Source organism: Platalea leucorodia (assembly GCF_965183815.1).
Source record: "Platalea leucorodia genome assembly, chromosome: 8".
In the NCBI taxonomy this organism is placed as follows: domain Eukaryota; kingdom Metazoa; phylum Chordata; class Aves; order Pelecaniformes; family Threskiornithidae; genus Platalea; species Platalea leucorodia.
Genome location: NC_138830.1, coordinates 39,281,290 through 39,302,518, shown reverse-complemented (window position 1 = coordinate 39,302,518; position 21,229 = coordinate 39,281,290). Strand labels below are relative to the sequence as shown.

General features: G+C 36.4%; 1 protein-coding gene across 2 annotated transcripts in view; it reads left to right on the top strand.

The window, feature by feature from the left end:
• Window positions 1-21,229, top strand: part of FTO (FTO alpha-ketoglutarate dependent dioxygenase) — a 250,077-nt gene that overhangs the window by 108,279 nt on the left and 120,569 nt on the right. For both annotated transcript variants that reach the window (XM_082319178.1, XM_082319177.1), the window contains one exon: window positions 7,381-7,505. In XM_082319178.1, coding sequence (XP_082175304.1) covers window positions 7,381-7,505 — 125 coding nt within the window. The remainder of the gene's footprint in view (window positions 1-7,380; window positions 7,506-21,229) is intronic.

Here is a 21,229-nt window from a genome sequence, read left to right as displayed (position 1 = left end):
CCATTAGTGTAGCAAAAATATTTTGGAAGTGGTGATCTTTATACTTGTTTTTTCTTTGTAACGAAGTATTGGAAGTCTTTCAGAGACCTATCATAACTGCATTGAATCATCCAGTAAAAAAGATTTTTTTTTTTTTTTTTTTTTTTTTCCTCCCTCTCTCCACTGGAAATTCATTCAGTTTTGGCATGCCAGAGTAACCAAAAATTACTTGGTCATTACGTCTGTTTAGATTCCTTTTTCCTAAATATATGGTTCAAGACCCTAGTATAAATACACTTGTATAGGTATAAAGGTAATGGTTATTTCCAAATAAGCTCTGGCTGGTTTAATTTATGACCTTTAAACTCATATAGCTAGAAAATGTACTGCTTTAGCTCCACAGGTATAGTTAAATGGTACGACTTTCTAGTGTAGACAAGACCTAAAGTTTCTTTGGAAATGTCTAAGTGATCTACTCTCTGTAGGTTTTTCTAGGTCGAACTACTCATCTATCAAATCAGGTATTCATCCTTTGTTGTCAGCAGTGAATACCTCAGAGAGGCAGGGCTCCCTACATTTAAATGCATGTAGACTTGTATATACAGCTTAAGCATATGTCTAACTTTAAGCATTCTACTTTATGCCTGGGTTATGTACTTGCTTAGTTTAGATGTGCACCATTGAATATAATAGTGGGGGAGAATATATAATCTTTGTGGCAATGGTTTCACACCAGAAACTTGAGCCTCCATTCCTTTTATCCTACAAAAATATAAAAATTGTGTGTCTTTCATAAAAATCTCTATTCCTTTATATTTTATTTTAATACAGACTTAATATTTGACTCAGACAAACTGGTTTAATGTTGGAAGTGCTCTGTCAATAACCAGAACGGTTATGGAGTTTTATGTTGGCTTGTGGATTATTCATGTATTCTGTTGGAGTATCAATAGTGTTAGCTGAATTCAGTAGCCTGGGAAATTACCACTGCTGAAAGTCCAGTGATGAGGATTTCCCACATAAGGCCCTTCAGACCATGAGGATCCTTTAGATAACTAGAAAATCCACAGACAAGAAAACTCCATGTAAATATTTTCTAATGGAATGTGCCAGCAAATACATCCTTGCCAACATATGTCAAAACTGCCAGATCTGTGAGGATGGAGATTAACTTTTTAGCACTGTCATCTTAAGAGCCTTGACAGGGAAACATTATTTAAACATTTTTCTTTGACTGCATGTGACTGAAAAGATGTTAACCATAGATAAAACTAATATAAAGCAGTTCATGATACTGACATATATTCCAAGTCTGCACCTTTTTTGTTTCATTGAGCTCTGTTTCAGACATCCCTGAGAATACTACAGCTTTAAAAGAAATTGTCTTTCCTTCTCAAATGAAATCTGATGATTTGTCTCCAGTCTGATAAAAGAAAGCACACGCTAGTATATTGCTTCTTTTCAGGAATTTTTTGTTTTGTTTTATAGGCTCTTTAAAAGTAAATTATGTTTTAGATGTTGCAGTGACTTCTCTGACTCTCAGGAAGAAAACAGTTAATAATAATTTCTTTCCTTTCAGCTCCCATGAGCCTACCTTCATTGTACAGTTTGCATATAACAGCTAGTAAGAGTAGAATGTACTGAGCCTTAAACAAATCTATTAGGATAACCATGGCAAGAAACTGGGAAAATGGCAGGAAAAACGAACAATGATTTTGTAAACCCTCCAAAGGTCAGAAAAAGGCTTTCAGTAAGTATGCAGAGGCTAGAAATCAAATCCCATTTCCTATCATAAGAAACCAGTTGTTTTAGCAGCAGTGGTTAATGTACTGTATGTGAAAGATTTAAGACTAGTTGGAAAGCTTTGCTTCTGTTTTATTAGGCTGCTATTGAAAAGCCAACAGCATAACTTCAACTAGGTGCTTTGAGATTTCTTAATGGGCTGTCAAGGGCAAGACACCAGGTCTGTGCTATACTAGCTCTTTCCTGTACATTAAAACAACAGGGGCCAAATGATCATATACAGAAGTATGAATTACTTGATGCTTTCTCTGTTCCATATGGTCAGCCATGTCTTTGGCAATTAATCATGTACAGAATCAGTTGAGTGCTCTCTGAAGCATTGAAGTCAACATTTAGTTGTACCTGTGCCAGTGGGGGCAGTGGGGGTTGTGAGCGTAAAATAGCAGGATGAAGAGCTGCTGGCGCCGAAGCCAGAGCAGCTGGCTTCTATAAACAACACTTTTTTCCTCTTTACCTTTTTTTTTTTTTTTTTTTTTTTACTTTCTTTGACAAACATGAGCCATTTTTCAATATCATCCAAAACATGAGGGTTGCTGAGTGAAACTGTGGTATCTGGCATAGTGGATTAATAAACAAAAGGCAGAGAAGTGGGTTTAATGTGCCCAAATTACTGGGTGATAAACCATAATGGCTGCTTCCATCGTATCAATGAAAATGTGTGTATTTGCTCATATTTTAAGTAAAAATTGTAAAAGTAAAGAAGAAATGAGCAGTGGTTTGTAAGCAATTAGTGGCTTTTTTTTATCACATAGAAGTCATGACATTTTAAATTAACATGGTTTAATAGATTTCAGGTTCGTGTTTTGTTGGTTCCGCCCCCCCCCCGAAAAGGCACAGTGTTCTATTTTTACAAAATTTCATCAGGGTACTTTTTGCACTAAGAGCAAAATAAAGTCTCAAAAATAACGAGGAAGATACAGAACGACATTTAAAATCTTAGCCCTGCTTACAGGTTTTACACTTTATGTTTTTCCTTTCTGTATTAGTTATTGATTATTGAGAGATGACTGCTATGCTAAAGTAGAAGAGGTTAGTAAAGATTCAGAAGCTTATTCTATTTAGACTGGTGGTGAGTAAATTAAATCTTAACTCAGAGTGAAAAATCTGATTTGTTGACCCAATAAAGTGGGACTAAGAGACAAACTGTCCCAAGTGCCACTTTAGTTCAGACTGAAGGCTAATTTGTTTGACAGAATACTAGGCTTCATGTCTCCAGCTATCCAGTGTTTCTAACCTTAAGTCTGGCTCCCCAAGAGGTCTGTATTGAAGGAAGGAAAGTCTAGCTTTAAAAGACTAAAAATGTACCAGTGTGGGTTTTGGAGTGTTTAGAGCTTGCTTTTTTTTTTTTTTCGCTTGTTTGTAAGCATTTCATGGTATTCACCCAGGACACATACAGTTAAGCAGGGTAGTGGCCTGTTGATGTTGAAACATAGTTTCTTCTGCTGTGAAAAAGAATAAAGAAAAAAAATATTATTGTAATCCTGTTACAATACCTAGGTTAGCTTTGTTAAGACTCGTGAAAGATATCTAATTTTGAGCGTGTATCCTGGCTGAATAGTAAGACTTGGTTATAACAGTTTCTATTCAGTCCCGTGTCACTGATATATTTTTGTCAGTGGGTATCAGAGGAATATTATATTGCTCTCTTAATATCTTAGTACCTTTCTTTCTTATGTAATAAGAGAAGATGCTCTGCTGATGGCTGTTGCCTATGTCAGCAGAGCACTAGACTTGGTTCTGCCGCTGTACTAGGAGGAAGGTAAAAGGGTATACTTTCCTAAATACTATCCTTAACATAGAAGACTGGATTGGCAACCGCTGTATCTATATGCGTATATAGCTTTGGGCTTTTTTGATAGGTGGGTTGTGTGTTTGTTTTTAAGCCCACACCATTTGGGATTTACAAGGAAATGCCCTAAATACATTAATAGATCTGTAAGGAGAAATGAGGAAGATTTGCTGAATATATTAACAGAACTACTTGATAAAGAGACGTGCTGGCCAATGAGACAAGAAGTTGCTTCCCCCAGGTGATAAGGAATTCACGTAATCTCGTTGCTTAGGTTGTCCAGGATATGTTTTTTCTAGCTCAGGAAGCAGAAGAAAGAAAGTTTCAACAATTTGTAAACATTACCACCCTCAAGAATCTCTGTGAACACAAGGATGAGATAAGACAGGCTGTAGGGCTGGTTACGCTGTTTATTTATTCTACTGTCCTGCGGTCCCAAGTGTGCTGAAAAACACCGAGTCAGTGTTGAGTCCAGTTCAGAAATGTGAAGGCTTCACTCAGCACTGGGCAAAGGGGGCCTCTGCAGACAATTATCTGTCATTAAAGAACATTAAAAGAATTGAGACAGAAGGTCAGATTTTCTTTGATGGGATGTGCAACTATAGTGATGTTCAAAAGAAGGTCATTCCTGCCCTTTAGAGCAGGGGTGGTATCTGCTGGGTTTCTGATGGATTTTTATCAGTGTTGATGTGAGGAAATGGCTTTCCCAGCTGATAACATCTTTGACCGAGTTTCTTGAACCCTTGACCTTTATCAGTCAAGGTATATATTGAACCCCCTTGTTAAAAATAAATCCCAAAACAAGTTACATAGAAAAGAACATTTTCAAAGGAACGTGTTTTATAATATTATTTTACCCAGAATGCTGCTTTGTTACAATTTGGGATTTTTATTGAGATTATAAGAATATCAAGTTATTAAAAATATAAAATCTATATATCAAGCCCTGCACTCGCGTTCCAGGTAGCCTTATTGCCCTCAGCTCTCTTAGAAAGCAAGTAAATCAGTTAAATTGCTATGTATTGTTGTGTGTTGCTCAATAGTACTATTTCACCCTCCAGGTAGCTGCAACTCTACTCCCAGGGCTCAGTAAAGCAGCATTTATGAAGTCAGTGTCAAACAATGAGTTGGACTTGTGTACATCACCACATATATGAAAGGTGTTAACAGAGGGCTGGGGCAATATAATTGTTCTCCCACTAAAAACTAAATTATGTTCAGTTTCTGGAATGATTATGTTGCTGTAGATGGAGGGGACTTTAGGTAGTGGAACTCAGTATCACAGCATTATGTGATTGTGAATGCTTGGAGAAGTGGTCACCCGTTTTCTCTGACTGATAATACTCCAATCACATCCTCTTTTCATCAGATTTTAACTGAAAATTCTTTAGGAACTATCAATTCTCCATGCTCTGCGCTTTGCGAATCACTTACTTAGGGCATCTTGATGTTTGTTGCCTGCAAATAACTATACTTTCAGCTTTGTGAGGCATAGCTTCATTAAACTGGGGGCTTTTCTGCAGTCTTGGAGAGAAGTAGACTTCAACACTATCACCAGTGGATTTCCTTATCCCATTGTGGTTAACAAGGCCACGCAAAGGTTCTGAAAGGGAAATCTTGGTGTACTGTGACCTAGCTGTATGGCTACAATCTGATAATCCTATAATACAGAGATAAGCTTTAGTTATAGTGCTGTGTCAAGTCTTGCACATGGTAAATATGAAAGTCAAAGCCTTAATAAGCATGTTTATTCTGAATGACAAGGTGTGTTAATTTTACATCAATTAAAGAATGTATATCTCTTAATCTCAAGTGAGTATGTTCTCATATGCTGAAGTCCTCTGTCAAATCCTGCTTTAGACTGTGCAGTTGCTGGAAGTGAGGCTGTAAGATCAGGATCGTTGAAGTTGGTGGATATTAGAGCTCGTGGAAAAGATGTTGTAGGTCAGTGCAAGGGAAACTCATGTTAGGGAATCGCTATCTGAAAATACTCTCTGGCTTTTTTTTTTTTTTTTTTTTTTTTTTTTTTTTTTTGTAATGTCAAAGCAGGGTCAAGAATGTGATCTGTATAGACAGAGTTTTGAACATTTGGGGTTTTTACAAGAAAATGTTCTTTTTGATGTGCAAGTCCCATATTACGGGGTAATGCCTTTTGGTAGGCCAACTGACAGAGCTAGGAGATGGGGATGAAGGCGCTTTTTGGTCTTTGTCATCCGATGCTGGTGTAATAAAATTATTTTCTGTCTCTACGGACCTTGTCATGCTTGTCTCTTGGAACCACCATGGCAGTGACACTGCTTACTTTACATATTAAGAAGTGTATAATCTGCATATTATTCTTTCTCATGGGGAACAAAAAAAAAAAAAAAAAAAACCAAAAACACCTGTCAGACCACAGATAGATCTTCCTATTTACACAAACTGAAGATAATAACAACCATTTATCTCACTGAATCCCCAGAGGAATTTTAGTGGTTATACATTTGGGCAGGGCAGAATGTAATGTGTATGTGTATGCGATCTTGAGGAGGAGGCAATATGCCATGTCTTTTTGTCGTGTTGTTCCTGTAAGGGAGGCCATGCAGGGGGCAGCAATTGCAGCTCTTGGTGATATTTGAGTTGTGTTTTCAAACTCAACCACAACTGCTCAGGTTAGAAACATATTTTTTGCCTCCTTTTCTGTGAAAAACTAGGTTTGTGCAAGCAATTCTGTTCATTCAGTTATTCTTCCCAAAAACATTTAAATACTTTGATCATTTGCAGAACATGTGGCCAAAGGTTAGAATAGCAAAGATGATTAAGTGAAAATCAGTGGCTGGTTAAGGCAAGAAAGGCAAATACGATATCTTCACTGAAGCAAAAGACTGCAGCATCGACGCTAGATCTCTGTGTTGTGCTTGGACTGCTGCACTTCAAGTCAGCAGATGTACACTGGTTGACTTACGACTTACATGTTAGTAGTGTGACCATCAGCATGTGCCGTTTCTTTCCCAAGTTGGCAGACATAGGGAAGCATAGGGGAAAAAAGAGGAGAAAATGGTGGGTGAGTTAGTAGTTGAAGGTAAAGATAGAGTAAGGGAGTTGGAGCTAGCTTGCGTGGGTGGGTGAAGGACAATAAGATGGTCTGCAGTTTCATTACATCAACATTAACTGTCGACACAGTATTTGGGAAGGCCAGTAATTTTTGGTCTGCAGAGTCTGAATGTGATCCTTCCCCACAATGACTTAAACCCATTGCGTGTGTATAGGTGTGTATATATATATATATATATATATATATTTTTAGCAATTTTTATTTATTCCATAAATGAAAAAGGTAGCGTTTTACTACTTGTTTACTTGAAATATTTCATGATGAAGAAAACATGGGTACATCATCAGAAATTCCTTTCAGTAGATACAGTGCAAACAGGTATTTTCTACTTTAGCTTCACCGAGGATCAAAGGGGAGGGGGAAATCCCCCAAACAAATGCAGTATTGAGGGAAACATTTCTGATATGATTTGATACAAGAAAATACTTAGAAAAGAATTATATCTCGAGAAAATGAGAGCTAGAATGCACAATGTCTTGTGTTACTTAAAGCAATGAGATTTTAAGGTTTACCTTATGTGCCATGTACATTGATTAAATACCAAATATATGGTCGCCATTTCTAACCATCATTTACTGTATTGATTTGTCAGCAGTGGAACTGTAATAAAAAAGCCATTGATTTACTGTCCTTATTTGCTTATAGGCTTTTTATTAATTTTACACATTGTTTCCTATTTCTAGGTTATAATTTTTATGTGTTTTTTCCCTTTAAGACAAGCTTGGTCCTCTCTGAAGTTGGAAAAGAGGAACAAATTAAGGAACAAAGGAATGAAACCATCAGCTGCTTCTTGCTAGTTCTTACCGAGCGACAAAGGCTGCGTAAAGAATGGACAGCAAGGTGAGGAATTTGAGAAAAACAGTAAGATAATAAAATTAGAAACAACTATATCAAATATACTCCTATAAATCCACTTGCAGGGGAGGGCAAGTTGATATTTAAAAAAAAATACAAAATTTTTACTGTTCAAATAATATTTTTCCTTGAATGGAATAGTCAGTGTTCCTGCTTCTGATTTCAGAGTTACTTTGAGGGGTGGAATGCTCCCTTATTGTACTTATATAGTGCAATCTATTGATAATAGCTTGATAGGCAGCATACATATTTGAGGATTGGTATCACCTTAAGTGCCCTAAGGTTTTCCTTGTACTGCAGTACTGCTTGCTGGCATGCCATGCTAACAGGTACCCTTCTTTTCTGCTTTCTTCATGATCCTCATATTTTCTTGTGGTATCCTACTGGCATTAGCTGGGTTGTGTTGGGTGAGATTGGCATAAATGTACATATTGCTAGAGTTCGCATTTTGATTGTTTTGTTATAGTTGAGTTCTTAAATTGAATGTATTGCCATGGTAATGAATCAGGTGATGTAGTTAATTTTTAGAAGTTGTGTATAGAATTGTAGAATCGTTAAGGTTGGAAAAGACCTTTAAGATCATCGAGTCCAGCCATTAAACAGTATGTTTATATTCAAAAAAGTTTGTAGTCAGATGAATGCATTTCAGAAATGACAGATACATCATACTTCTAGGTGTTTCAGAAATACGTGAATTCAAAAAAGAGAATTTCCACCGTAAGCCACCTTGTGTCCTTCTGTTTAGCTGCCAAATGAGTTGATGTCACCTTTTTTCACATCTATTTCTAAAAGCTATAGATTTATACTTATTTAGTAATCTTTTTTTTTTTTCTTATTTGTGATACTTACATAAAATATCAGTCTTTGAAATTTTTCTACCAAATGTACAGCTTTCCTTTAAAGCCAGGATGTGTCCTGTGCTTACAATTAAATACAGTTTTTAGTCAAAAGTATTTTTTTTTATTGAGATTTCATTGATCAAAATTAGCACTTAATTGGCATGGGTTTTTTTTTACCTGCAGTAAATGTTCCAGTTAAGGGAGTTCTCCTGTATTTTGTTAGTGTATAATTTTGGAAAGTTCCTGAAAGTTCTATGAGATTGACTTTAAAAATTTAATTGTGGAAATTGGATCTGACAGTTGAGCGGCTTTGCTGTTCCCAATAATTACAGTGAGTGGACTTGAAACATTTTAGAAGCTTTAGATAAAAATTAAACATTATTACATAGTAACAATCATTATTACAAATTAGAGGCTGTGTTTTATGAGTATGGAATGTTTATTTGTATACTAATCAGTTAAGATGTGTATTTATTTGTATACTAATCAGTTATCATGTTGGTTTTGTTTCTTCCTTTTTGCGGAATTTAAGGGATTTTTGTGGAGGGTTTTTTTTGCCTTCCATCACTATGCTTACTAAAAAATGCAAATGATTTGGCTGCGTTGGAAACAGAGGAAATCACTTAAGGCTTTTCCGTGGGACACATGCATCTTTGTTGTGAACCAGAGTAGAAAGCTTCCTAGAGATAGGCTAAACGATTCTAATGAGTGGAATATCTTTTTAGTGTTCATTTAGGTAACAGTGATTTTCTAATATATGAAGTCACCGTAGGAATCCTGGCAATTGGGACTCATTTAAAAGTAATGTGGTTACAGTGTTTCTGGCCTCTGCTCACGATGTAATCGGAGGCTGGAGCCAGCCTTGCCCTTGTAGACATAGTCTAGTCTCTGACACCGAAACGCTGAAGTTCTTGGGTGGGGGTGGGCAGAGGCACAAGCAGACAAAGTGCAGGCCTCCTTATAACTAAACACCTGAAAGAAAATTTCAAGAGCATTGTGCCTTGAAAGTTCTGAAAGGAAGTGTCCTTTGAGTATTAAATATCCATAATCCTTTTTCTTTCCATTTGATGTTTCCCATCCCGGTGACCTATCTGAGAGTCTCATCCATATGATCTGCATAAACAGGCTGTTACCATACACCTCACTTTACTTCATCAAAGCTTCAGCTAGATGTCTGGAATGAAGCACTGGCTGTGGTAGCCATCAAGCATACGGTGGTGAAAGTTATAAAACGTCCGCCTTGGTACTAGCAGGGCTGCCCATGTTTTAGAGATCAGTCTATTGTGTACTTTGGAATTACATGAGAAAAATGTGCTTGGACAGGAAATAATTAGCACTTGTCAAAGGGCAGGCAATAGGTTACAGTATTTTACTTTCAACAGGCTATCAGGGGATCAGCTAGATTAGATAATAGAATTTTTTTCCTCTGGAAGTTAAATACAGATGACTCTAATTACCTTACATTGTGCATTAGAGAGCACATTATGAACAGTACAACTTCAAGAAATTTAGGTCAACGAAGGGAGGGCAGCTGGGAAAAACTTTACTTTGCACTTGGTTTTGTAGAGTTATGTAGGCATTCTGTTCTTTCATGGGATTTATTTGTGTCATAGAAAAAACATATGCTGGGAACTGTTAATACAAAGTGATTCAACTCTTAGAAATTTAGCCTTTCTCAGAGAAAGGCGTCTGAACTGTTTTGATAGGTGTACGTATCTACTTGGTTAAAGCATGTTCTTGCATTATTTGCTTGAAGTTGTACCAGTGTTTCTGCATATTAACCAACTGAAATTACGCTTTAAGTTTTTATTTCAGCTCCACAGTCCAAACCACATGGTAGTGCACTTAGTGTTATGGCTCGCCGTTTCATACACTTCTGACTCAAAGATGTCATTGGTATCTTAAGTATCTGAGCAGGTCTTCTAGGGATTCACATTGTTCTATGTTGAGCGGTAGTGGTCCAAAATACTTCAGGTAGGACTCAATGAATGTCCTCTAAGTGTTAACAGAAATGGTCCAGAGTTTCTAAAGCCTCAGATTTGTTTATACTGCGTGATAGTGCCTGATGGACAGGTTGTTATAGCTGTTAAAGAGCTGCTCTGGCCCTTTGAACTGACCCCTTCTTGACCTCTGCTTATAGAAGGTCACTGTTCAGCTTATAAAGTAAGGGGAACCTTAGATTCTACTGTAACAAATAGAGGGTAAAGGGAACAGCTGCGAATTTTGGACTAACCATGCAAACCTGTGTAGACTTTTTAGGGTCACTGTATGATAATGAAAATTGTTACCAAATTATATGGAAATTTAACAGCAATAGTGGGAAAGAGAGGGTGGGGTCTAATGCATTGGGTTTGATAAATGAAGTGTGAAGTTACCCATCTGGCTCTAGACAGCCCTCTTTTTCTCTACGAAAGGGAAACATTTAAAAATAACCATGGTACATCTAGAATCAATGACCCATACAGAGAGCTGGAATAGATCAAGATTTAATGGTGGCTGTGGAAGAAATTATCATTTGAAAAGTGAGACAAAGGATGAAAAAGTACAGTTCAATATCTGCACCTGATTCATTTTCAAGAAAGGCCTTAATATTTTTAGCCCATTGATGATGCTATTGGTATTTTTTATTTTACTTTTTAACTGGAACCAGAAAAGTTGTTATATCATAAAGAAACAGTTTGGCCAAAAAAAAAAAAAAAAAAAAAGGACTTGAATTTCAAAAGGGAATGTTGCACTTTTCCTGATCAGTAAATGCCCAAGAGAACTGGACAGTATAGTTCAATAAAAATTGTATCTCTTATTCCTCCTAGTAGAAGTTGTATCATACAGTATTAATAATACTGTCTTTAAGGCTTGCATAACATACTCTGCTTAATTGCTAGTATTTTTTTGCCATATTTTTCATATAGATGCATTTGCTACCAAACTAATTTGTCATCAAGAAATAAACAATAGATTGATTTAAAGGATAACGTGTAACTATATTGAATTATTAACTGCTAGGAAAAACGTTGTTAGTTAAATCATTACTAAAATAAGTCTTTTTCGTGCAAAGATTGTATTAGTCCAAAATGGTTTTATTGTGACGCAGATTCTGACGTCCATTCTGCTATTTCCCTGAGTGAAGTTGCACCGTTTCCCTTAGGGGAAATTCAGCCAGGTAACGGAAAACGTAAAGTTTTGGGGAAAGACATAATGAAGTGAAAAGTTTGACAGCAAAAATTAAAATTATTTATGATGGTTGTATTTTCATAGTTGTGCTACTTAGTCAAATTCTGAAATCTTAAGAGTTCTCTCTAAGCCATCATGTAATGACAAATTAACATAGTGAAAACAGAATAAACATTCAATAAATAATTTTGACCAAAGTAAACATTAAATTCTTCTGCTTCATGAGATAAACAGCAGAAAAGTGTTAATTGATTATATCTTGTAAGAATCAATAGCTTAAAACCTTGGCTCATTGAAATAACACAATGAAAAAGATCTATTTTATGAGGTCATTCTACAACCCATAACATTTTGTAGATCAGATCACTATGTATTTTTAGAATTGTTATATTCTTCCATCTTTGCACAACACTTGAAAAAAGAACCTCTTACTCATGGCAAATCATGTAAGTTTCAGGTTTCAAGTCAAACTTGAGCTATAATTCCTTAGTGTTTTTTGCCTTTGTCAAACCCCTTCTTAGATCTCACAGTTTTGACATAACAATGTGAAGGTATGTATTTTTTTCTAGCTACAGTGAACTCTGATCATACTACTGAGGTGGTTTACCTCTCAGCAGTAAAATCTGGATTATCATGTGGATATTTATATAGGAATTTAAATTATAAGTAAATAAGGTGACAATTGAGTCCTAATCTGTGATAACACTGTTAGGGTCTATAATAAGAATAATAATTAAGAATATGAGAGTGGAATCCTAAAATAGTATGCATGTTAAATGAAATACAAACAGGAAGAATTTTATATATTTTATTTTCTGAAGAAGAAAATTGTTTTGAAGAAGAAGTTATACCTTGGAATTTTGGATCTAAGAAGGTCATTGAGGTTGATCTTACTCTTTTTAGCTCCAGTAGGAGAAAGTGGTGTTGACATAAAGGAGGAACATATTTCCTTCTGTAACAGAAGAAGAGTCCATGGGTTAAGAAGTTAGCATGGGCTTTGGGAAAATTGGAGCTGTTTTTTTCTTTCTATCACAGACTTTGTGTATTTTTCAGGAACTCACTAAATGCTAGTTTTTAATTGAAATGTGGTAATACTGGTTGAAAGAATCGTTGACAAATACTGAAATTTTTTACACTCTTACAGGCCTGCCAAGATGATAAATATATGAAATATTGTGAACTCTTTAAAAACTACTGCAATGGGAACTACACTAGTTCCAAGGATTTAACAGACAAATTGCAGAGGTATCAAAGTCTGACAGAGAGTTTGGGGAAGTATTTGAGTTGTTTAAAACTTTTGTGGTTGTTTTGTGTAATATTAGAATGACAGATTTATTTTTATTTTTTTCATGTTGAGGAATCTAGCATCCATGTTTCTGAAATTAGTAAGGATCTCAGTACACACAGCTGTGTGATCTCTGGTGGGTTTTCCGTAACAGTTGTCCTCTCTGGGTAATACGCGTGTCAGCTGGAATAGATAGAGTTATAGTAAGTTAGATAAGTATAGGTACAGATAATAGTAAAGTTAGCAACAAGCATAGACAAAAATTTTGATTCATCATTTTGGAAATCACAGGGGGAAAAAAATTATTATATTTGGATTCTTTGGTATTCATATTTTGTGTGTGTGCATGTGTATGCTCTTTAAAGGAAGAAAATTACACTGTTCAGCACCCAGTATGTAACCTAAAAGAGTTTTTCAGAAAGTAAATGTACGTTGTGACTCAGATGGTAAAGCTGAATACTGTATGTTAATCAGGAAGATGCTTTGAGGCAGACTGGAAACCAACCTTGCAGCTTTCAAATGAATGGAGAAAACACTGCAACTTCAATGAAGTTGTCAGGTCTCCTGCTGTAGTTATGCTTAGACATCAGCTGCCTTGATTGACCTTTGACTTTTCTCCAGTTGCTTATTACCAGACTTCTTTTGCTTCTCGTGACCCTTCCTGTTTTCCGCCTCTGTCTTTCACCTGTGTTTCTTGTATTGAGGAGTCTTTGAAGCAGCCAAGCTTGGGATCAATAGGTACAAGTACTCTACAGAACAATGGAAATACTGCTTGATTAAATGCTGCTGTTTAACCACTGCTATTATTTCCTTTGAAACTGTCTTGACCCTTTACCCTTGAAAAGACTTTATGTTTACAAGCTGTGGCGACTTACAGAAAATGCTGCTTCTTACCTTGTGATGTCACTATATACACAGCGAATATGGTGTAAAAAATGTTACGTGGTGTAGGGACTTAAAACAAATGGTATTATAGGGCAGTCTGATAAAAGTCACAGAACTTCAGCTCTCTGTGTGGCTTTTGCATATGTCAGGCTCTTTCATTAAGCACTTTGTAGGGTTTGTTTATTCTGAAGGTTTACTTTATCATTTTCATTTAGTTTTAATGCTCCACTTCTGAAAACCATAAACAGATGCATCATCCCATACCCAAATAACTACTAAATCAAAATCTTTGACATTTCCCTTTTTTGATTTCACGCTTTTCTTCTTGTTATGTTAGATGGATTTTTCAAAAGATGATTCAGTGACACTTCCAAAAGTGACAAATGACACAGATTTAGTCCTTATTTGTAGTGCAATTAAAGCTTCCAAAACAAAAAGTAATGAAGAATTTTCCCACTCTATCAGAGTACGTGTGTTGTTGTTTGGTTGTTTTTTTTTTTTTAATCTAAATTTGTTAGAGTTTTGACTTTATTTCACCTGGACAGGCTTTTAAAGGCAGCATGGGTGACATTTCCTTATTTATGTAAGCTTTCATGATTGTAGTACAAGAAAGATAGTTAGTGTTGTTTTTCCAGTGGTTTGACAATGATTTGCTCACTACCACTGGGAGATCCGAATGCTGGAAATAGAGATTATTGCATTTCCAGGCTGCAGGATACTGGAGATTGAATAGATCACAAAGGTGACAAATTTATAATCTGTGGAGACAAAGTGTTAGCCACATCATCAGACAGTTGAACCACAAAGTAGCATTAGCATCAGCTGTCATCATTCCTGTAAGAGAGAATAGTGTCTGCCGGAGACAGGGGAAAAGGAGAAAAGCCAGGAGAATTCAGTCTGGTGTACAGTGCTCTGTAACTGTCCATATTAGCTAAAGACCAGGTCTTATAAACTATGGATAAAGTGTGACTGGTCCAGAGAGAAAAATTATGGTAGATTTATTTTGCTTTATCCACTGAGGTTTCTTTCTTCTGCGATATCAATCCATGCTTTCCTTTGCATTCAGCAAAATGTGCTAATGTCATGGTATGTAACATGTCCATAAAACTACTCACAAACTTAGTATGAACTAAAACTTTGTCTAAAACTAAACATTTAAAATTAAACAAGTCTAAAGATAGAATTCTCTCTTCTGTAAAATAATAGAAACCTTATCCCAACAGGACTTTATTGTTGTTAGTACCATTATTGTCACAGCTTTATCTGTCATAAAGGTGAATTAAATAAATTTAATTGGGAGGATCTGTGTTAAATAATCTGTGTATATTACCAATACAGAAAAAACAGAGGGTAACATAAAGGGTTTACCTAGCCAAATGGTGTGCTTATCATGTCATAGCATGAGGCATGAGTGAGCAGATGCTTACATAAGTTCATGACTTAAGTCTCAAATGCTGTCAGCCTTATGTTATTGAAGTTTTTCCACATACATAGAACTTGATGGCTCCTGGGATTGGTAATGAAATACAAAGCCTTTTGTTTTCAGGTCGGCGGTTCAAATATGGTTCAGGTAGATAGTGCCAAAGATTATTCCCATTGGGTATCTGTGTCTGATGGCCTATGTAAAATGCATTGGTTCTCCGATGCTAGTAGGCAGGTGTGTATATCGCATAAAGCAACTGTTACAGCTGACACTAATTGGTACACTTGCTGGCATTTTTGGAGCAGCCAAAAATTAAATGGATGTAGAAACCAAGCAAGATGCTGTCAATGCTCTAAGCAGTCTAGACCGTGGTTGTGAGGTAGTGATAAGCCAGTGGATATCATGGCTGACTGCGGGCAAAAAGAAGAATGTCAGTCTGTTGCATTGCTATACAGTTTGCTTGCACTAAAAGTTATGGTAACTTACAGAGATAATCGTATGCTGGTGAGAGAGCCACGGTAAATTACTGGGCGATGTCAACAGCATTGGACAAGAGGGACGTGCAATCCACTGGGAGGTCAAAGAATGGGTTGGAGATGTATCAACTAATCCGAGAAACTAAGATGGACTGGAGAATAGAATTAGATTTACTTGCTTATTTTCACTCCTAATGAGATCTTTTGGGCATCTTAACAGTTTAATTTGGTTATAGTATTTGTACGGTTTATTTTGTCTGAATTTTCAATTCTTAATGTGTCATTACTGTGGAATTACTGAATTATAAATTATGATGATGTTTAAAATAGCTAAAAAAGGAAGTTGGCATTTCTTATGCTTACGATGTTCTGTAAAAACAGAGAACTTGGGAACCTGTTCCGTAACGTGCATTGTTTTCATATTCTTTGTCTTATTTTGGTAAATGACAGCAGCCCCAAACAGGAACAGTGCTTAAAGCCTATGTAGTAGTAGCACAAGAAAATTCTACTATAATTTACTTGAGTGGCTTAGCCAGGTGAGAACACTTCTGGTGGCATGCAACATCCCAACGTACTGGTAATTCACAATACTCATTTATATTTCCATATTGCTGTATTCTAGAGATTATCTAGCCTGGGTTGTTGGTGGAGCAGATAGGACTTGTGGGTGAGCAGCTTGTTAAAGTAACATAGTGGACATCAGTGATATAATTAGAAATTCAGAGAAATGATTGAAACAAAAAGGTATCTTGAGATGTATCAAAAAGATTAACTGAGAAACAGGCTCTCAAAATGCAGGGTTTGTGGGAGAAGCTAAGAAAAGCCTATTGAGTATTACAGTAAAAGCAGTAATACTAGGAGAAAGGAGTATTCTGTTGGAAAAGGAGACTTCTGAGAATTTTAAGAGCTACTCATAAGAGGGTGTTTCACTCTTTCCACAAGGGTAAACTGAATGAATCCATCAGTTATGCCTGTGGATGTGCTGGAGTTAGATTTAGCTCCAAATTATGCTGGAGGGCATTTTTTGTACAAGTTTAGACTATAGTCGTAAAATTTTTGCCAGTTGTTTTTGAGCAAGTCGACATTTTCTCATTTTTATTTTCTCATATTTGGTAATGTCAACATTTGGTCTTTCTGAGTTCTGAAAAATATTCTTATCAGAATTATTTTTGACCACCTAGTAAAGGCGCATTGGAACAAGTGGTCAGGAGATGTAAGGTGATCAGTGTATCCACTCCAGCATAGATGACTTGCTTGCCATACAGCGTGTTTATTGTAAGGCGTATAAGCTCTAATTATTTTCTATTAGGCCATCCTAGGCATTTTAGGTATTTGCCCCGCTTCTTTTTATATTTGGCGATATGTATAATCCCAAAATCCAGATGTGTGTTTTAGGGATTGAGAGGGAGGTTGGAGAAGGGGAAAGGAGGGCAGGAAAGGGATTTGAGAGGGAAGAGGGTACAATGTTGGAGAAGGTTTTTAACTGTTTTGCTTGCCTGTAGGTGACACTGTTGCATCATTTATCTGTACATTTTCACATATCTTGTCCAGGGACAAAAAAAAAAAAAGTTTCATTACAATAATTTGAGAGAAATTCAAATAAATACATTACACTAATGATTCCTTAAGCCTTGGCTAGAGAGTAGAGTCTTAGATACAGGTAGATGAATTGCATGTTCTCCCTTCCAAAGATGGCAGCAGTTTATAGTATTATTTCTGATTAACTAGCTCACTAGCATTGCATCTTCAGTTCAGTATTCCCTTGACAGGTAAGATGCTAAAAGGATTGCTCTGCATGTTTCTAAAGACTAATGTAATCAACCAAGATGATAATACACTGATGGAAAAAAAAAATCTTAATTTGCTGCTAAGTTATGACAATATAAAGTTAAAATGTTTTTCTTTGCTCAAGTCATTTAAATTAATAATGTGTGCCATTAAGTGAAATCTCACAGAGGATTTTTTCTTCTTTGCCATTAAGTATGCTGGCTACAGAGAAAATGAAATATTCTGTGAGGCTTGAGCAATCATCTATCTCTCAGCTACAGTGTGCCTGCTGCCAGATGTTCAGGTGCTGGTGCTGCTGCTTTGACATGTATATCTCTTCCAGGCAAAAAAACCAATATATACATCAGTCCAGGTGCAAGGTGGCTTTGCCAGCAACCCTGCCTCCTCCTAGCTGTGACACTCATCCACTCCCCGTCAGAATGTGTACGTTAGAAGGGGATTGTAATTAACCCCTGGAAAGCATAGTTTTCACTAAAGTGATGTGCGCAGTAATGATATTGTTAGCTTCCTTAATTTCCAGTTTCACCATCAATTATGCCATGTGTTTCATCCAGTTGGTGCTACCCTCCCAGTGTTAATTATAACCTACAAGACTGTTACAGTTAATTTTATGGCAAGCATATTGTCTCTTCAAGGCTCCACAGCAGCTCATAAATTATCTTGAAGGTAAAATGTAACTTGGGGAACTAGTTATGAAAATTCCATCCATCTCGCTTAGGAGGTGCAGCTGCTACTGTCAGCTGCCTCGCTGCTGCATTGTGAAGGAATTATGGTGGGTCAGGTTTAAGAGGCTAGGCCCAGGCTGTCACTGAGGAGAAAGGCTGTCCTGGCCCTGTCAGACAAGTACCTTCTGCCAATCCCTTGTGGTTTCACTTTGCAGGCAGTAAAAGGCAGGCAGTGCAGGTGGATAGTCCCCAAGCTGTCTCTATTCATTACTTTACAGAAACTTGTTTTAGGTAGGCAGGTACGGAGACCTTTTCACTGTTGTCATAATGTTAGGCATCATCTGCAAAGTGCAAGATAGATAACTCTATAAATAACTCGCTGTTCTGTTGGGCTGGGGTACTGGAGAAAAGATGATTAGCACCGTAGACACACATGAAATAGCTTGCTGGTTTGCAAAATGACTTGGTTTAATTGTAGCAATAGCTTGGTTTGGAAGAGCACATCTGTTCAGTTTTATTTCGCGTACACAATATGAGGAGGTGCAATTTCACTGCTAAGTAATTTGTGTTGGAGTTTCACAGTAAATAGCATGGGTTTATATTGGAATTATTTATGACATCTGTGTGTGTGTGTGTCCTATTTTTTTGCTGAAGGAATTCCAATCTTGTTTTCTTTAAAAGGGGGGGGAGAAAAATAAAGCAACCCACTACTCAGAACAATGAGATCGGCATTCAGTGCTATTTATATTTTTGCAGTAAACTTGTATTATTACTATAATGCCTTATTCTGCTCTTTACAGTAAAAATACAAGACTACAATAAAAGTATAATGCCTTATTCTGCTGTCTCTTCCTTTAGTATTTTGTACTTCAATAGTTTGAAATGCTATCAAGCTTTGGGTGTTCCTTTAAGAATGTAAGTACAAATCAAATTTCCTGAGAGGCTCCCCCCCCCCCCGCCCCCCCCACAACTGTTTTACCTTTCGAAAGGACTTCTGTGTTTACAGTGTTATTTCCTAACCTCATTTACAGCTGGGAGGGCATATGAGAAGGAACACTGAAAGCTGATACTTAATGCATTTCCATAGGCAACCACTGTGCAGATGTGAATGTACAGACCCATTGTGAATGAGTAAATGTTGTGAATTCAATTGAGGAGAAAATGAACAAACACAATAATGAAAACCAGCAAGGATAATGCTTCTAAATATATATTGTTCATTTGTTTTGACAGTCTTCGTTCAGTTTAATTATTTTTGATCATTCATTCTACAGGGAAGTCAATTTTTTTAAAAAAATGCTGACTTTGTAAATTGGACCTTTTATATGTTTACAAAGGGGGGGGAAGGCTGATTAGAGTGCAAATTAGTACATTTCTAATGTACGCACGTTATTGCTTTTCCCTTGGAATTTACAGTAAATGTGCCTTGTGATATCTTTTAGAGGTCCATTCTTTTCCCAGAGTCAACAGTGCACATTTCAGTGTATTCAGAGAAGAAACTCCGAAGTTTCAACTGACCAGAATCCTGTATTTCTATTGGTTTAGTTTATTCAGAGGGAAGCTGTGCATTAGACACAGCCTTGGGCAAAGTGAGGTGTAAAAACAGGATTGCCTCAAGAGTAGATCCAGAGGCATTGCTTCTCAAAAGTAGAGTTCCTTCTTGGCTTCATCATTTCCTTGTCTCTCACAGAAGAGATAGGGGAAAAATTGTAACTGTTCCTAGCGTATACCATTTAATGAGGGTTTGCTTTGCCTGGTCATGTATATGTCATTATCTCCTACACCCTACGATGTCAATTACTGTACAAAGATTATCCATCAGTATTGCCAGAGCAATTCCTCCGTTGTGGGGTACTTCCCAGTTATGATTCTGCATCATAACTGGGAGGTATCTGCAGTTGCTGTAGTATAGTTCTCACTAAATTTTTGATGAATTTGTGTAGGCACAGAAGGTTGGGGATAGAGAAGAAGTCTGAGAATTTTAGATAGTCATTAGGTTCCAAAAAACATTTGGAAAAAAAGGGAGGTTTTGTGGCTTTAGTGTCTTATTTATGACACACAGAATTTAGACATTTTTTGTTGTAAAAGAAGTGATTTAAAAGAACAAACTCAAATGAAATGTGTTTGCCAATTAAGTACACTATCAGCCAGATGAATTTCTAAGAATAAAAATAATTTTGTAGCTCTAATATGTATGTAAATATCAAAGGGATTTAAATCAGTGATAGTTTGTGCAGATCAGTGTTGAAGCTTGGTGCTTCAAAATGTATAAAGAAAAGAAATCATAATTTTTAATATTGTTGTAATAAGAAGAATTATTTCTCAAATTTTCTGCTTGTAATAGTTAATTAAAAGTTCCAGTAACATGGGAAGACCTCTGTGCATGTTGAATCTTGTGAAATCAATGGAGCACTGCATGCAGTTGACCATTTGCTCATTCAGTTCACCCATGAAAACAAGTTATCAATACGACTTATCTCTCTTATTGTACTCTAATACAATAAGTTTTGATGTGACATTATTTCTTTTATTTCACAATATTCCCATGCCATGCTCTTTTGTTACTCTGAGATGGAAGATCACTGTTCTTCACTGCCATTTTAGGGCCTTCTGATCTATTTGCTGTCAATGTGTAAGGCAGACATTTTATCATTTGCCTTGGGTGAGAAGTTTAAAACTTTCTGAGTAGGATTCCTAGACTACCAAAATTTATGCATTGCATAATTAAAGTTACATGATATAAGAAGCAAAAGCTTGATATGTATTTGGTTCCTGGCTCAACAGAAGCATTAAACAAGGCAATTTCAAGAAATTATATAGCCTTTTTAAAGGAATATAGCTTGCAACAAAGTAAATAGAATCACTTACTTGTTCAAATTTTCAGGTGTTCGAAGCAAGCTACTTTAAGTATATGTCTGGCTTCTAGCATGAATTCAGGTCCTCTTGTGATTAGTCTTTCAGTTTAACTATGCACACAGAAGTACTTTGTTGAAAAGACATCTGCTTGGTTTCATAGATTTGGACTATATTTAGGGATTTCCTCTCTCCACGATGTCCTTCTGTAAAAGGACATCCTCTTGGGCTCTCTTCAGAGTGTTTTAAAACAAACCAACCAAACAAACAAAAACAAAAAAATCCCCCAAAACAAAATGGAAAAAAAAAAAAAACAAAACAACA